The 18,070-nt window shown below is 37.7% G+C and overlaps 1 protein-coding gene across 2 annotated transcripts in view; it reads left to right on the forward strand.

The window, feature by feature from the left end:
* The window catches only part of LOC126245812 (ubiquitin carboxyl-terminal hydrolase 30), a 123,108-nt gene that overhangs the window by 71,425 nt on the left and 33,613 nt on the right, over positions 1-18,070 (forward strand). For both annotated transcript variants that reach the window (XM_049948346.1, XM_049948347.1), the window contains exons 5-6: positions 377-589; positions 6,723-6,854. In XM_049948346.1, coding sequence (XP_049804303.1) covers positions 377-589; positions 6,723-6,854 — 345 coding nt within the window. The remainder of the gene's footprint in view (positions 1-376; positions 590-6,722; positions 6,855-18,070) is intronic.

Raw genomic sequence — 18,070 nt, forward strand, 5'->3', positions numbered from 1 at the left:
TACTGTGCCTGCCACTTACTACACTATTGTCAAATATGTTAGTGATTTGTTTCCAGGAAGGAAAGAAGGGAGGGAAGATGATGTGGCAGCATGCATAATTTTGTATTGAAAACAGTCCTTTAGTTTGTACTGTAGTTGTTACTTAGTGTTACAGTTATAGTAAAGAGCATGCATTGGTACTTGATTTCAGTGAAGCAATTAATTTCATTGTCACTGCATGTCTTACGGTTCAAGTAGCATGTTGTCAATACAATATTTCCCAGTGTTTCTAAGGACATGTCGAGAGTAATTTCTTTATTCAGTTTTGTTCCTTGCTATGTAATATTGATTTTACCATATGTTTATAATTTGAGCTTATCATATCATTTTGTTGCAGTCACCTGTGAAATATGACAAGTTTGGCTGCATATCTTTGACACTGCCACCCAACGAAACCGTATTTCGTAATAAAACGACATTATATCAACTGTTGGAGAAGTTCATGTCTCCAGAGCTAATCAATGGTGTAAGCTGTGAGAACTGTGAAAAAGTGTTTGGCGATTCAAGATCTTCAGGATCTAGCATCTTTAAAACTTGTAACCTAGGAAAGGTGTGTTGTATCTTTGTGATGTAACATTTATAACATTTGAGTTGGTATTTTATCTTATGTTTATGCGTTAGAAATTACGTCTTCCAAACTGTTTGGTTTTGTGACCTGATTTTTGTGACTTTTTGTAAGTTATAGATATCAAAATACTCTGACCAATTTCCCATAGTATTTTAATAAAATTTGTTTCTAGTGTATACTGATGTAAATATTTGTGACAGTTGTGTGTTGAGAGTTCAGTTGAAAGAGTACTGCTTGCAAAAGGCAGGTACTATTACTCAAACTAGTGACCCATCCCAGCTTCGCACTTGTAGCACTAAGTCCTACAGCCAGACAACTTGTCTAGCATAGTGGTAATAAATTATATACACAAAGCTTCCTTGTGAATTAATTTGTCTATCAGTGAAAACAGTATCAAAATTCCTACAGTAGTTACTAAGATTACCCTTGACATAGGTGCAGAAAAAACACTGAAAGGGTTTTAATTTATAATTTGTATAGAAAAAGAAGACATGTATACATTCTGGTAATAATAATTTTGTGTGGCTCAGTGGTCTTTTGATTTGTTGCCACATTGGCAGCTTGCATGCCCTAACCCACCCTAGTTATCCAATGGGTGAAAATGGAAATTCAGTTTACTGTGAACACCAAACCATGTGTCACTTCTGGCGAATCTTCACATCTCTGAGAAGCAAATGCTAGGGTATAAGGCAGACTGAAAAATGCATTGCCAAGCTGTCTTGAGTTGCAGTGGTTCTTTACTTTGCTGCTTTTTGTTCCAGATACTGCCTCTTTTACAGCTGACTAGCTTATAGTTTCCATCATTGCCAATAGATGTCACTCCAAATGGCAACTCTCTCTCTCTCTCTCTCTCTCTCTCTCTCTCTCTCTCTCCTCCCTCCCTCCCCCCTCCCTCCCTCCCTCAATAATGACAGTGTTTGGAATAAGTGTAGTCATTGGGGTAAGGGTAATTCTGGGAATGAAGAGAAAACATCTTTAACAATAAATCAAATGACACGAAATAATAAACATGAATTTGTGGTGCATCCTTGTATATATATTTCCATATGTCCAAAAAATGTGTTTTGAATTCGTATTGTTTGTCCTCGCTCGTATGACCGGATCAGGGACTGTCAGTATGGTAGCATAACCTAGAACTTTAACTCGACAAACATTGTCAGTTACAGTAAGCATGTTAGGCCATTGTAGCAATAGGTAAATGACAATTCAAGGTGACAGTGAGAAATATGTTTGTCATTTTGGAAAGAATATTCGTATAGAAAAGTCAACGTGCACAACAGACAGAAATAATGGACTACCACAGTGGTCACGGTTAGTATCTGTGACAAAGCTGTATACAAATTATCCAGTTATATGTACTTTAAAACAAATGAAATTATATTTGTAATAAAATAATGTTAAAAAGGAGTCCTTATTCATGATTAATAAGTTAACTCCATAAAATGTAGCTATGCAGCTGGGTGTCTATGATGCCCTTTTGCCTGTGATAGTCAAGTCTCCTTTATGGTAAAAGTTTCCACAGATAGTAAGTTTTAGTAGAAAATCAGTATGCAATGTCAGAAACTGGCTAAAAAACTTTACTAATGATACCTCATTCATCCCTGAAAAAAAGGGATGTTGACTTCTTGAGCAATAACACAATCATATATATGGTTACATTCTTGCTGGTGACATCATTGCTAGGGTAGGGTGAGGGGTTGTGTTGGGAGGAGAGTACAAAGGAGGGGAGTAAGTGGGAGGCAGTTGTGGGAAAAGTTCACTGGCATCTGGGAGGGAGAGCCAACAGGCCCACGGGATAGGAATGTGGCACCAGTGAGCTCATTCTAGCTGCAAGCAATGGATGGGAGTAATGCAAAGGCAGAATAAACTCATCAGTGTGACATTCCGATTCTGTGTGCCAACTTGACCTACCTCCCAGCCCTCACTAATACTTCCCCAATCTTCCCTCCCGTTGCCCAACTCCTTTCTCCTGTTTGCAACTCCACCTGACGCAGTCACTCACCACAGATATTCAGTTTCCTGTTGTTAACAGCATGTCAGCATTAACTGTGTTCTCTTCTTTTTCTTTATAGTTTGCATGTAGAGTGTGTACTGTTAGATCTCTTGTGATGCTTAGTGTTGTCTATTGTGGATGTGCATAGTGGCAATAAGAAAAAGTGGTGGAACCTGAGTATTCAGATGCCTTCCTGACAATCGTCGTTGAGATTAGCTGCAGTTTTTCTAAATTAATTTTGGAAAACGCTGGGATGGTTTATATATACAGAGTTATAGTATATTCCTTCAACAACTACTCTGTCACACTGTAACCTACCCGCCCTTTAAAAATATATTTTTCACTTTCACTAGGAACCAAATAAGCCTTTTTATTCCGTGTTATTGTAAATCTGTATTTTTATGTCTGTAACTTGTTTTAAATAACTGTAACAGTTGGACGTGTAATGTAATTTCAGATTATATATTCAAACATAGACCTTTACACTACGTACTCGTCTTCCAATACCAAATGATGTCTTATTCATTACTTCATACTAGGGTGTAACCATCTATTTAAAATGTGTGTGAAAAAAATACACATTACCGACTGAACACTGTAAAGGACTCAGATGCTGTTCAGTATGTTTTATTAATTCCAAGAAACATGCAGAGTGTTTAAAATATTTAGGATCAAAATTATGCAGTTGGTCCTTAACTGAATACTTTTAGATAAGGAACCAATGGTCAGGAATTAATATTTCAGGCAACGCGAGGTCTTGAATGAGCAATGCATTTGAGGTACACATTTGTAAACTGCTGTTGTTTCATACCAAACAACTGCCTACTTTATTGTCATTTGTGGACTATCTTGAAAAGGGATACTCATTTGTCTGTGGTTTGTCCTTGGTGTAATTTACCACCTTTTACAGTTAATGGCTGGTTCTGCAACAAAATGTATTACCGAGCGAGATGGTGCAGTGATCAGCACATTGCACTTCCATTTGGGAGATCAGTGGTTCAAACCCATGTCCAGCCATCCTGATTTAGGTGTTCCAGGATTTCCCTAAATCACTTCAGGCAAATGCCGGGATGGTTCCTCCAGAAGGGCACAACCAACTTCCTTACCCATCCTTCCCTAATCTGATGGGACTGATGACCTCGGTGTTTGGTCCCCTCCCCTGAATCAATCAATCAACCAACCAACAAAATGTGTTGCCTGGAAAGGCGAACATTGCATTAACTTCTATTAAGGCTATCAGTTTACATAACATGTTCCCTAATTGCGTAAATCAGGTCATGGTTCAAATGGCTCTGAGCACTATGGGACTTAACATCTATGGTCATCAGTCCCCTAGAACTTAGAACTACTTAAACCTAACTAACCTAAGGACAGCGCACAACACCCAGCCATCATGAGGCAGAGAAAATCCCTGACCCCGCCGGGAATCGAACCCGGGCGTGGATCAGGTCATGTAAACACATGTCGTATGTGTAAACAACAGAAAGTCCAAGATAAAATAACAACAATATTATGAAAAGGATAGATTGCTACTCACTGTATGGAAGAGACATTGAGTCACAGACAGGTGTAATGAAGAGACTATTATACATTTTAGCTTTTGGCCAAAAGGCCTTCGTCTGAGTCACACATTCACAAAAGCACAAACAACACAAAGTATGAGTTAATGTGCAGGTATGTGAATTGTGCTTGTGTGAATGTATGTGTGTTTTCTGCTTCAGAAGAAGGCCTTTTGACTGAAAGCTAAAATGAATAGTAGTCTTTTTTGTTGCGCCTCTCTGTGATGCAACATATTCTCTGTATGGTAACGACTACCCTTTTCATGATATTCACTTAGTATGTTTGTAAATTTATGATTATTTTCAGCATAATAATAATAATAATACCATACTGTTCACAACGTCATATGGCGTCTGCTGTTTTCAGGATTTTTGCAAATATATTTTATTCAGCTTGTGGTTGAATGCCCTTTCTGCCCCACAGTCAGTTATCTTTAGGGAGGGAAGTCATTTACACCATCTGTTTGAGAATCATGGAAACTTTTTTCTGTGTGTTATCATATTTTGACTCTCTGTGTGTAATATATCTTGAGATGGAGATGGGGGAGCAGCACAGCATTTGCTAAAATGAGAGTGAAAATTGCCTAAAGCTACAGTAAGGCCGGCCAGTGTACCACACTCATTAATATGTCACACTGATTTGATACAGGTTTGGCTCACCTCCCTGTCTCGCAAGCTATCACACTGCCAGTTAAACTATATCATCAGATCAGTAATAGTAAAAGCACAAAAATCTAGTAAAAAGAAAACACAGTAAGATCAAAACTTATAAATGAAATAAGATCAAAAGTTATAATTATGCTCCAAATGTAATGTCTATATGAGTCTTCATAAATTCTCAGATTAATTCTAAACAAACTACCAACCACCAGTTCTGCATTGGCATTGGTAAAACTAATGTGATGTTATCAACAATACATTTTTGGTAGGTGACTTGTAATGGCTGTCAAGTAATGTATAAAATGCATGTTTGACCATAAGCTGCTTTTATTTTAAACCCAAATATCCACCAGTTTCAGTCATGGCCCATCTTCACAGATAAGGTTAAAATTGTTTAAGCCACAACATTACAATTGTCATTACTTAAGTAATGTGAAGAGCATGTCATGTATATCAATATATGTCACAGGACTTTTAGAAGCAAACACACTAATAACAAGTGTACACAGAGCAGTACTCAAGACTGCTCTGTGTACGCTTGTTATTAGTATGTTTGCTGCTAGAAGTCCTCATCATATATTGATATTCATGACATGCTCTTCACATTACTTAAGTAATGACAAATGTAATGTGGCTTAAACCATTTTAACGCTTATCTTTGAAATTGGTCCATAACTGAAACTGGTTGATATTTGGGTTTTACATAAAAGTGGCTGATGGTCAAACATTGGAAAATCCAGGATGAAATGTAACAAAATTATGAGAAGGAAAGTTGCTATCACCATATAGCAGAGAAGCTGAGTTACAGATAGGCACCACAAAAAGTGTGTGTGTGTCTATTGCTGACAAAGGCCTTAATGGGCGAAAGCTTTGATTGTGAGAGTCTTTTTGTTGTGCCTATCTGCGACTCAGCATCTCCGCTATATGGTGAGTAGCAACTTTCCTTCTCATAATACTGATGGTCAAACATGCATTTTATACGTTTTATACATTTTACACATTATCTATAAAAGTTGTACGGCATTTTTATTCTGTAAATGAAGCTCAGTGGTTTCTTGGGACTCGGTAGAACTCGAGCTGCTACATTCAAAGTGGGTTGCTAGTTGTCAGGTATTATGACACTCAGTGCATCTACACTAACAATAAACAGCATCTCAAATCCAGTTACAAATAATAATATGAGATATATAAGAAAAATGGTAGCAAAGTTTAAAAACAGATGTTCAATTGACTAGATAACATGAATTGTGCCAATGATGTCAGAAAATGTTGCTGAACCAACCCGAAAAATTGCTTGGCACTTGAGCTTTTGTATTACTTTGGGTTCTTAACCTTAACAGTTTCCTGTGAAATATTTGGCTTAGTTTTCCAGGAACCGGTGTTTATTAATGCATAGCGAACATCAACAGCGCTGTTGACGCCGATATCCTATAGCAGAAATGGTTCTGGAAAATATTTCTTAACCACTTAGTGTTAAGAAGACAAATTCATTTCATTATTTAGTGTATTACATAACTGCCTCGGGCAGTGAATGAGGAAAACACATGGCACTTCAAAAAGTAACTTTCATCATCTCCTTTTTATTGAACTCAATTTAAATGCAAGTAAGATTCTCAACTAGAATAATAAAAAGAGGGAAATAAATAAAGGTACATTAAAAATTCATGTAATTAGAAAATATGATAAAGGAGAACAGAAAGACTGAGTGAGAAATAATTGAATGGAGCTCTAGAAAGAGAGAGTTTTGCTGAAGTTGTTTAGAAATATATTTCAGTTGACTATACTTATGATCACGATCAAGTTATGTTCTGTGTTTATTGAGAAAAGCCTTCACTTTTAACAGCTGTTACTTAGATTTCCAGTTTTCAACTTGTCACTTACACGAACCTTATCTTTTTTTCAGCTTCCTCCATGCCTTATTTTTCATATCCAACGCACTACGTGGCAGAGTAATGGAATGACAAAAAGGCATGATTACATAGAATTCCCAGAAATTTTATCCATGCACTCATATATCTATAATCAAACAGAGAAGGTAAGATTTGGTTTAAACATAATTCTGTGATTTATGAAGTTTCATTTAGTTAAACTGAACTCCATGTACATTTAAGGCAAAACTACTCCCTCTGGGGTATTTCAGTTTTGAGACTTAATATTTCAGTTTTATCAGACTTATACTAAAGTAAATGGAATTTAAGATATTGTTCTTAAGGTTAGCAGTTGCTTTGTTACTTGATCCACCCATCATAATTCTGTTTTGCCATGGTTTCCCCAAACCAGTTCCAGGTGAATGCACTACCTGATCAAAAGTATAGTATACATTAATATGGTGAGTCTCGACCTTTCGCCTTTGACTGCTTGACTCTGCTAAGAACACTTTCAATGAAGTGTCTTGAATGTGTGTGGAGGAATGGCAGCCCATTCTTCTTTAAGATCCAAAACTAGACAAGGTAGTGATGCTGAAAAGCTGAGATGCTGAAAAGAAGTCACATCTCAGACGCGTTCCTGTGATTTCATGTTTTGACTCTGGGCAGGTCAGTCCATTTCAGGAAAGTTATTGCCCACAAACAATTGCTTCACAGAAGCTGCTTTACGACAGGGTGCATTGTCTTGCTGATATAATCATGTCATAATCTTTGAATCTATTCCTCTACTGTATACAGTACACATTGCTTTAAAATGTTTTCATATCCTTCTGCATTTAGCTTTTTCTTAAATGCAATAAGAGGTTCCCATCCTAACCAGGAAAAACAACCTTATACTGGAACACCACATCCTTCACACTTCACTTTTGGCACTACTGTATTTACTTGAATCTAAGCCGCACTTTTTTTCCGGTTTTTGTAATCCAAAAAACCGCCTGCGACTTAGAATCGAGTGCAGAGTAAGTGGAAGTTCTGAAAAATGTTGGTAGGTGCCGCCACAACTAACGCCTCTCATCGAATATATGTAGCGCTACACAGGCATGCTTTGCAGGCACAAAGATAAATACTGGCGCCATAATCTCTGCGTCAGTAAATAAATTTTAAAAAAGGTGAAAGACGAGCTTTTTTCTCCGCCCCGAGTTTCGACCACTGCATTTTCATACATTATCCAACGAAGTAAATAAAAATTCCGTATTTTTCATCTTTGAATGTAGCAGCTTTTCAATGTACTGCAAAAATCCAACTGGCAAGACAGTTTGGGATGTTTGTCTGTCAATATGACTAACTCTACATTCTGAATTTTTTCCTGCCTTTGACAGGAGATGGTTGCTAATAGGAACTTTTATGAATTGTGAATCACATGCAGTATTCTCTTCACCATAAGAATAATTCGAATGTAAACATTTTGCCATGTATTCTTTCGTGTTTGCTGCTATCTCATTTAAATACTGTCTGCCTAATAAACTACGAAACTAAGAGTGAGACAACAGCAAACGCGGAAGAATCATGTCATGTTTATATTCGCATTATTCTTATGCCGAATAGTGATACAGTCAGAAATGAAGCACGGCAACTGACTAGATTTTTAAATCTAAGATGACTCTAATTTCTGTGCAGAATGTAATGTACTAAAGAGGCGTCTGTAATAATTTTCAAATGGAGAAAATTTTTCGATAAACTCTTGTTTAGAACATCTTCTATGGCCTATTATTTGGTTCTTGTTTATCATTATCAAAGAAAGCAGCAGTGTAAGTAACAACAAATAGCAGTCTCTTGCCACTGTTTTGCTAATGAAGTGATTCCTCTCTTTTCTTTTAATTGTATGCGGCAGTAGCGCGCACAAAAGCAAGTCATGCCATGAGCGTCGACAGGCCGTAAACACTCAGTATCAGAATGCGACAAACAATGCATGACACAGTACAATAATGCATTTCAGCCTACTGTGACGTAAAAACCTATACCAAAGAGAACGGCACTTATCAGATCAAAGAAAAATAAGCAATCACTTCAAACCAGACGAAGCACGTGAAAATGGAAAGGTAGCCGTATAAATACGGACGGAGCACCTAACGCATAGCAATGCCTACCCGGTAAAGCTTACAACTCGAACCAAACTACTGTAGCTGTATCATCATTCATTTGACCTAAATTGTGTCTCATGTTACAATGGACCAACTTTGTTTCGATTTGGAGGTGCGGTCTAAAACTTTTCTCTCCCCTTGAATTTCGAGTCTCAAATTTCAGGTACGGCTTAGATTCGAGTAAATACGGCACATGGTGGCATGTAGCTTTCCCAGGCATTTGCCAGGTCTAAACCTGTCCATTGGACAGCAACAGTGTATAGCATCATTCATCATCATACCAGTTTAAACTTGATAACTGACACGATGATTTCTCATCTTATACTTTCAAAATCTTTTCATGAATTCACTGTGTTGTTTCTCCCAGTATTTTGGCCAATTATTGACAGTCTTCTTGTTAAGTTTCTTTGTGAATCTGTGCTTCATCGTTTGTTTTCCAAAGGCTTGGAAGTTTCTTATAATGTCTTAAATTATATTAATTTCTTTTCCTTGTTATTGTAATTTCTGTATTTTTTTTATCTCTGTAATCATTTTTTATTTTCATATTCTTGGTTTTGGTTTAGAATCAGAGATGTTGAAAATGTGTTTTACCCATTTAGAATCATTCATTCATTCTTTTGTGGCCTTAGAAATGAACTCCATAATTTTACATTGTGTCCTTAATTTTTTTCTGTTTTAAAATATATTTTGTTGTTGTGATTTTTTAAGCAGCTCCTGTTTTTATATTTGGCCTCAGTACAGGGCTATTAAAAAACAAGGAACAAATTTCAGACATTTGTTGCTTCCAAACTACAAGAGGTAGAAACAATATTCCAACATGTTAGGAAATAGAAAAAGTCACATGGGACTAAATCCGGACTATAGGGAGGGTGAGTGATGCACTTTATGTTGATTTTTACAAGAAATTCACCAACAACATTGTCAAAATGCGGCCGCACATTATCGTGGTGCAGCATCCAGCTGCTTCACAGAAATGTGGTCTTTTGCGCCTGATATGGACTTGCAATGTTTTCAGGACATCTCTGTAGTATTGTCCAGTTACTGGTGTGTGTGTGTGCAAGTACAACATGCTGATAAAATTCCATGAATATCAAAGAATGATATGACCATAACTTTCCCAGTAGAAACAACCACTTTTGCTTTTTTGGGCCTTGGTGATGAAGATTTCCACACTGGGTTTTGCTGTTTGCTCTCAGGATCAAAATGATTTAGCCAAGTTTCATCAGCAGTAATTATAGTTGAAAAAGACTCCGGATCTTCCTCTAACATCAACTTTAACTGCATGCAGACCTTCACACGAATACCCTTTTGTTTGGGAATCAGCAGTCTTGGAACCCATTGTGCACAAATTGTGTGATTTTATCTGTCACCAACAGGTGGGTGGCACTCAATGAAATGTTCAGTATTTCAGAAAGTGATCTTAAGGTAATTTGTCATCCTTTGTCACAATGACAGCAGCAGTGTTGATGTTTTCTCCCATAAGAGCAGTAACTGGAGCACCGGGTCCACCTTCCTTTGAAATTGATTGTCTCCCCTCTTTAAACATTTTAAACCACCTTCGAGCTATGCTGTAGGGAAGAAAAGATTCTCCATAGGCCTCCTGTAACATTGTATAGGACTGAGCTGAAGATTTGTTGAGACGAAAGCAGAATTTCAAAGCCGTCTATTTTTCCTGGTGTGTTACTTCCATTGCAGTGGTAGGTGATATGAACATGTCTGACCTTGCCTGCCTCTCACAGGTGGGAACCAGGAGTCCCAACAATGAAACTACTATGACAAATCTGTTGCACATTAAGCTAACAGAATATCATAAGATTAAATTTTAGTGCGAGAAATTATGACAAAAAAAATTATGATCGTTTTTTATTGAACAGCCATCGTATTAAGGTACTAGGAAACCTGATGGTTTGTGCGGCATGATGACAGCTAGATGCCTGGAGATATGGATCCATGTGCGTGTGTTTTCTGTACACAGAATGTTGCAGTGACCCGTCATTCTTACAGTGAACTAGCACCTTAGAAAGGGTAAAGTCGCATCTTTTTCAGTCTCCATCATAAGCTCAATGTTCTCATGTAATGAGTTTAAATGACAGAAGAATTTTTGCAGTTCTTGTGTGCTGTGAGGCCATACAAAAAAGTATCATCTACATGATGCCAGAAAACCATGGACTTTAAAACGGCAGATTGTTTAGGAAAAATAAGATATTTTTCTGAAGGAATCTGGTGTTTTAAAGTCCATGATCTTATGGCATTATGTAGATGGTAGGTTAACTTCCCTCCACCAGTGAAGAGCTTGGCTCTGGTTGGATCCATTAAAGACAACTTAACAACTGAAAAAAACAGGCGTTTACAAAATTCCCTGTGAGTGTGGTGCTGCATATACAGGGTGTTACAAAAAGGTACGGCCAAACTTTCAGGAAACATTCCTCACACACAAATAAAGAAAAGATGTTATGTGGACATGTGTCCGGAAACGCTTAATTTCCATGTTAGAGCTCATTTTAGTTTCGTCCACCTACGCTCAATGGAGCACGTTATCATGATTTCATACGGAATACTCTACCTGTGCTGCTAGAACATGTGCCTGTACAAGTACGACACAACATGTGGTTCATGCACGATGGAGCTCCTGCACATTTCAGTCGAAGTGTTCATACGCTTCTCAACAACAGATTCGGTGACCCATGGATTGGTGGAGGCGGACCAATTCCATGGCCTCCACGCTTTTCTGACCTCAATCCTCTTGACTTTCATTTATGGGGGTATTTGAAAGCTCTTGTCTACGCAACCCCAGTACCAAATGTAGAGACTCTTCGTGCTCGTATTGTGGATGGCTGTGATACAATACGCCATTCTCCAGGGCTGCATCAGCGCATCAGGGATTCCATGCGACGGAGGGTGGATGCATGTATCCTCGCTAACGGAGGACATTTTGAACATTTCCTGTAACAAAGTGTTTGAAGACATGCTGGTACATTCTGTTGCTGTGTGTTTCCATTCCATGAGTAATGTGATTTGAAGAGAAGTAATAAAATGAGCTCTAACATGGAAAGTAAGCATTTCCGGACACATGCCCACATAACATATTTTCTTTCTTTGTGTGTGAGGAATGTTTCCTGAAAGTTTGACCGGACCTTTTTGTAATACCCTGTATATAGGCCAGATGACATGATCAGGAGCGTTGCACAGAACATCAAAGATACATCTGTCTTTGGCAGCAGTTAAAATTAGCAGAAGCAGAACACTTTATTTCCATGGGATGCTCAATGGAATACAATAGAAAAAAATTTGCTTCATTTAGTTTTTGTGATTCAGTAATCAAAGAATCAGTGGAAATGCATCTTGCCGATAAATTTATAAATTGTGACAACAGCTTTCAGCTGGATAAAAATTGGAATCCTATAATTAAAATTACTTAGTCACAGAGGAATTGACAGGGTCAATCAATACTCAATGATTAGATCATCTCCCATATCACCACCGAGGTCAGCACACACGACTCGGCTGTGACACCTATGTCATCACCCGACATGTGCACCGAAAGACACCAGCACAAGTGCGAGATTCGGCATAAATACTGTGAATCCAGCTGGGCTCTTCAGTAATTGTCTACTCACCTAAAGATGGCTGGACATCTCTGGGCTGAAATATAGTGGCAGAATATCGAAGGGATCAGACTGCACACTCGGAAATTATTAAAAGTCATGCATCTGTTTGTTTAATGCGTTGTTTTATTACATCATAGTGTAAAAAGATTCAATTTTTTGCACACATTCAAATCTATCTCTGCAATAGCACTTTGGGCAAGGAGACACCAACGAAAACTGAAGAGTATTATCAAACAATGGAAAATCCAGAATGGAATGTAACAATATTATGAAAAGGATAGTTGCTACTCACCATGCAGCAGAGATGCTGAGTCTCAGATAGACACAACAAAAGACTATCACAGAATGGTCTTTCGGTCAACAAAGCTTGGTTAATTCTGTGGATGATTAATTCTGTGGATTGACGAGATAGGGTAAACTGAATAACTGTCTACAGCTACTCAGAAATAGGAAAAACTTGAAAACAACAAAGGCAAATCTGAACAGAATAAAAAGCCTTTGCTAAGAGAAGTGATTGTAGTGTCCTTGATGTGCCGAAGTCACCCTCGTTCACTTACTAGCTGCTTTAATTCATAAATAGTTTGTGTCGATGAGAGCAAATAAAAGAACACTGAAATCATGCTTATACTTGAAATAGCTGCTTCCACTGTTGTATGAGTATTGCAGAACCGTACTTTTGCCATTCAAAGCCTGCACACATTGTGGGAAATTGCACCTCACTTCAAAATAATCTTGCCCAACATCCAACCACTCTTTTGTAGTATTTGAAGGCTGAAGGTAAACAAAAAATAAACTAGAACAAAAATGTGCTTCCCCAAAACACACGCACACACACACACACACACACACACACACACACACACACACACACACACACACACACACACAAGTGCTGATGTGATTTGACTAAATATAAACAGAAATGTGTTGTTCTTTTCCCGCTTCCTTTTGATGTATCACTACAGTGCTGCATGTTCAGAAATAAACACACATTTGCATCTTCTTGGTCTATTGACTGTAAAGATTAAGCTTGAACTAAGAGTTTTGTAGTCCAGGGAAACAAATTCTGTAAGTGGTCATCAACTGAGTTGAATGTAGTTTTCCAAGGATTTCACCGAAGCCTGAAAAAAACTCACGGGTGTAAACTCACCTTAAGAGATCATGAAGTAGTACTAATGTTTATCACTCATTGTGGAAAATGTACATGGAAGAAGACAGACCAGCCAAAATTATAGATGAAGAACACCTAATTTGCTTAATGGTGGGTCACATACTTGGATTGCTGTATCAAACCAGCAAGCAAGTATTGTGAAGCTGTGTTACATTTTAGCTTTCCTGACACTGTATTTTATATGGTAGAGTTACGGAGACATTTGGGACAGATCTTTTGGCATTCCTTATTGGCTGGAAAAAAAAATTGAAGTTAGATGTCGTTCACATTATTAACAGATGGAGTGGCTGAAACGTAGATTTGAATAAGGACAAAGATATCACAACACAGAAACTGCAAAGCTTATAAGAAATGAGGACACATGCCAACTTTATTGGCTGGCTCGAAGAATCTCCAGTTCTGCAAATTAAATCCTCCAGACAAAGAAACAAAACTATTGCTCTATTGTTGTGGTGAGATGACAATTGTGCAGAGTGAAAACAGACAATAAAGATGCACAGAACACAATGCTCATAAGCAAATTACACTAATGTTATTTTTGTGCTAACTGACAAAATATTTCACAAATTTCATGATAAGTGGCAAAAACTAAGAGACTGCTCATGCAGACAGAGTGGAAGGCATGGCTGGATTTCGTTTGGCATAAGATAACAAACTGTGTCCATGCCTGTCTCATGATTGCAGCAGTGTTCTACCCATACTGCCAACAAATACTGTGAACTGCTTCCTGGAACAGTTAGCTTGTGACTTATGTGATCTACCCTTAAATTCTTAGTTTCTGTATGAACCAATCATGGTCAAAGAATTTAACTGAACACTGCCGTGGGATAAAATCATTGTCCCAGGAGTAGACAACATTCCTTACATCATATTATCACACTTATCAATGCAAGGACGGAAACTCCTCTGCAGTCTGTTAAATAAAGTATGAGATTCTAGAACTAATATTCTAGATTGGAAGATGACATTAGCCATTCCTATTAAAAACAAGGGAAACCTCCAGACTAGAGGTTTTTGAAAACCTGCAGCAGAAATTATAATCCTATTTAATTGATTATTATAATCCAACTTCATGTTGGGAGGGGGGGGGGGGGGGGGAGATGCAGCTCATGTTATTTTTGTGATGAATGACAAAATAGTTCTCTGCAATCATCTAACACAGTCCTCATTGTCTGCTTGATGTGAAGAGGGTGTTGCATAAATGAGTATTGTTTAAAAAAAAATGCTCTGTTGTGAAATTTACTGAATCTGTTCCCTGCGGACTTCAGCAGTGTTGTTGTTAACAGAAAACTACTGCATAATACACAGATTATTTCACATGGTTTTATCCTATTTGGAAACCCACAGTCAATAGCAAAATGTATACATTGTTCTGCGAAATGTGTAAAAGGTTGTAAACTGTTTATTTGATTGCATTGTACTATTATTTATCAACATAGTGGCACAGGTTATAGAAATCTTTGAAGATGGTGATAATAATTTAAGGAAAACCTTGTGCTCTCCCTGTCACAGTGATTTTCAGCTGCTGTCAAGATTTGCGGGTTTGTTACATAGTATTGTAACAAGATCCTTCTATCGACCATCAGACTCACTTCCTGATTTAACCAAAAACTTCAGAGAAATCCTCAGTTCATTATTGTGTAAGTTCTCCAGTCATACTGTAATTGTTGGTGAGGACTTGAATTACCCTACAATCAATTGAGAAAATTACAATTGTGTTAGTGGTAGGCAAGACAAGACATCCTGTGAAACATTACTAAATGTCTTCTCTGAAAATTACTTATAACATACAGTTTGGAACCCCACTTGTAAAGGAAATATATTATGTCCGATGGCAACAAATAGGCCGGACTTTTTTGAGGATGTCCAAATTGAAACTGGTATCAGTGATCACGAGGCAGTTGTGACGGCAATGATTACCAGAGCATAAAGGGCAACTCAAGCAAGTAGAAATATTTATATGTTCAGCAAACTAGATAAAAAGCAGTAATGGGTATCTCAATGAGAAAATAGAAACTTTTGGCATGTGACGGGTATGTGGAGGAACTATAGATCAAGTTTAAAAGAATAATAGTTGATCATGCATTGCGTAGATATGTATGCAGTAAAACAGTTCATAATGGGTGGGACCATTTATGGTATACAATCACTGTAAATAAATGGGACTACTGCATAATAGGTGTGAGAAAAGCTTAGATGCTGAATGAAATGTGTTTAGTTGTCAAGAGAGCAGTGACTACTGATGTAGAACACTGTCAAATTATCATTCACAAAACCTGGAGAAATTCTGGTTGTATATAAATGCTATTAGGAGCACCAAAGTTGGCATCCAGTCTCTTATGCATGAAACAGGAACTTAAATTGAGTATAGCAAAGGAAAAGCAGAAGTGTTTAATTCTTGTACCACTAAAATGATGAGTGAAAGAGATGTTAATGTTAGTGGTGTTGAGAAACGGCTGAAAAATTAGACAAAGCTCCGGGCCCGATGGAATCCATAGCAGATCCTGTACTGAATTTGAGGCTGAGTTAGTCTCTTTGCTAATTACAATCAGAATTATTTATTTATTTATTTATCCATCTGATGTATTTAAGTTGATAAATGTCATATAATTCCATATAGGCCGTGACATTTTGATTATACAGTAACAGTTTTCTACAACTTAGTGCATTTGTAGCACAGATTACAGCATAATACATTTATGATATTGTACAGTGTATTCAGTTTTATCATAGTATATTAGTATTTCCCAGCCGGCCAGAGTGGCCGAGCGGTTCTAGGCGCTACAGTCTGGAACCGTGCAACCGCTACAGTCGCAGGTTCGAATCCTGCCTCAGGCATGGATGTGTGTGATGTCCTTAGGTTAGTTAGGTTTAAGTAGTTCTAAGTTCTAGGGGACTCAGGACCTGAGAAGTTAAGTCCCATAGTGTTCAGAGCCATTTGAACCATTAGTATTTCCCATATATTTAAATTTACATACATACATGTATATTGATTTTTTAATTGAAGAATGGTTACTTATCACATTTTTTATTTTTCCTTGCAATAATCAATAAATTCATTTACCGAACAAAATAGATTTTTCTCCAGTATTTCACTAATTGTGTGCTTAAGGGTATTATTGTTCTTTATTTTGCTGATATTGTTCAGAAGGCAATTGAATAGGTACATTCCCAGGTATGTTACACTTCTCTCATAACGTTGGATTGCTATTTGTTTCCTGCAGTCTCGTGTTTCATATTGATGAACCTCTTAATTTTTCTTAAAATTACTAATGTTTTTTCTTAGTGTGTTCTAGTGTGTGTGTGTGTGTGTGTGTGTGTGTGTGTGTGTGTGTATTTGTTACTGTTAAAATGTTTAGGAGATTAAATTTTGAGCTACAGCTTGTTCGTTGATTCATATTGGTCATTGTCCGTGTAGCCCATTTGTGTACAATGAGTATCTTCTTCATGTGTACTGACATTCCCCATAGTTTTATTCCAGATGAAATTACTGATTCAAAGTGTGCAAAGTAAAACATTTTTATGACTTTAATACTTACAGTTTTGGCTAACTTTTGTAGTGCATGTTGTTGTTGTTGTTGTTGTTGTGGTCTTCAGTCCTGAGACTGGTTTGATGCAGCTCTCCATGCTACTCTATCCTGTGCAAGCTTCATCATCTCCCAGTACCTACTGCAACCTACATCCTTCTGAATCTGCTTAGTGTATGCATTTCTTGGTCTCCCCCTACGATTTTTACCCTCCACGCTGCCCTCCAATACTAAATTGGTGATCCCTTGATGCCTCAGAACATGTCCTACCAACCGATCCCTTCCTCTGGTCAAGTTGTGCCACAAACTCCTCTTCTCCCCAATCCTATTCAGTACCTCGTCATTAGTTATGTGATCTACCCACCTAATCTTCAGCATTCTTCTGTAGCACCACATTTCGAAAGCTTCTATTCTCTTCTTGTCCAAACTATTTATCGTCCATGATTCACTTCCGTACATGGCTACACTCCATACAAATACTTTCAGAAAAGACTTCCTGACACTTAAATCTATACTCGATGATAACAAATTTCTCTTCTTCAGAAACGCTTTCCTTGCCATTGCCAGTTTACATTTTATATCCTCTCTACTTCGACCATCATCAGTTATTTTGCTCCCCAAATAGCAAAACTCCTTTACTACTTTAAGTGTCTCATTTCCTAATCTAACACCCTCAACATCACCCGACTTAATTCGACTACATTCCATTATCCTCGTTTTGCTTTTGATGATGTTCATCTTATATCCTCCCTTCAAGACACCATCCATTCCGTTCAACTGCTCTTTCAAGTCCTTTGCTGTGTCTGACAGAATTACAATGTCATCGGCGAACACACTGGACTCGCATTCGGAAGGACGACGGTTCAATCCCGCGTCCGGCCATCCTGATTTAGGTTTTCCGTGATTTCCCTAAATCACTCCAGGCAAATGCCGGGATGG

The sequence above is a fragment of the Schistocerca nitens genome, chromosome 1 (assembly GCF_023898315.1).
Source record: "Schistocerca nitens isolate TAMUIC-IGC-003100 chromosome 1, iqSchNite1.1, whole genome shotgun sequence".
NCBI classification, from domain to species: Eukaryota; Metazoa; Arthropoda; class Insecta; order Orthoptera; family Acrididae; genus Schistocerca; species Schistocerca nitens.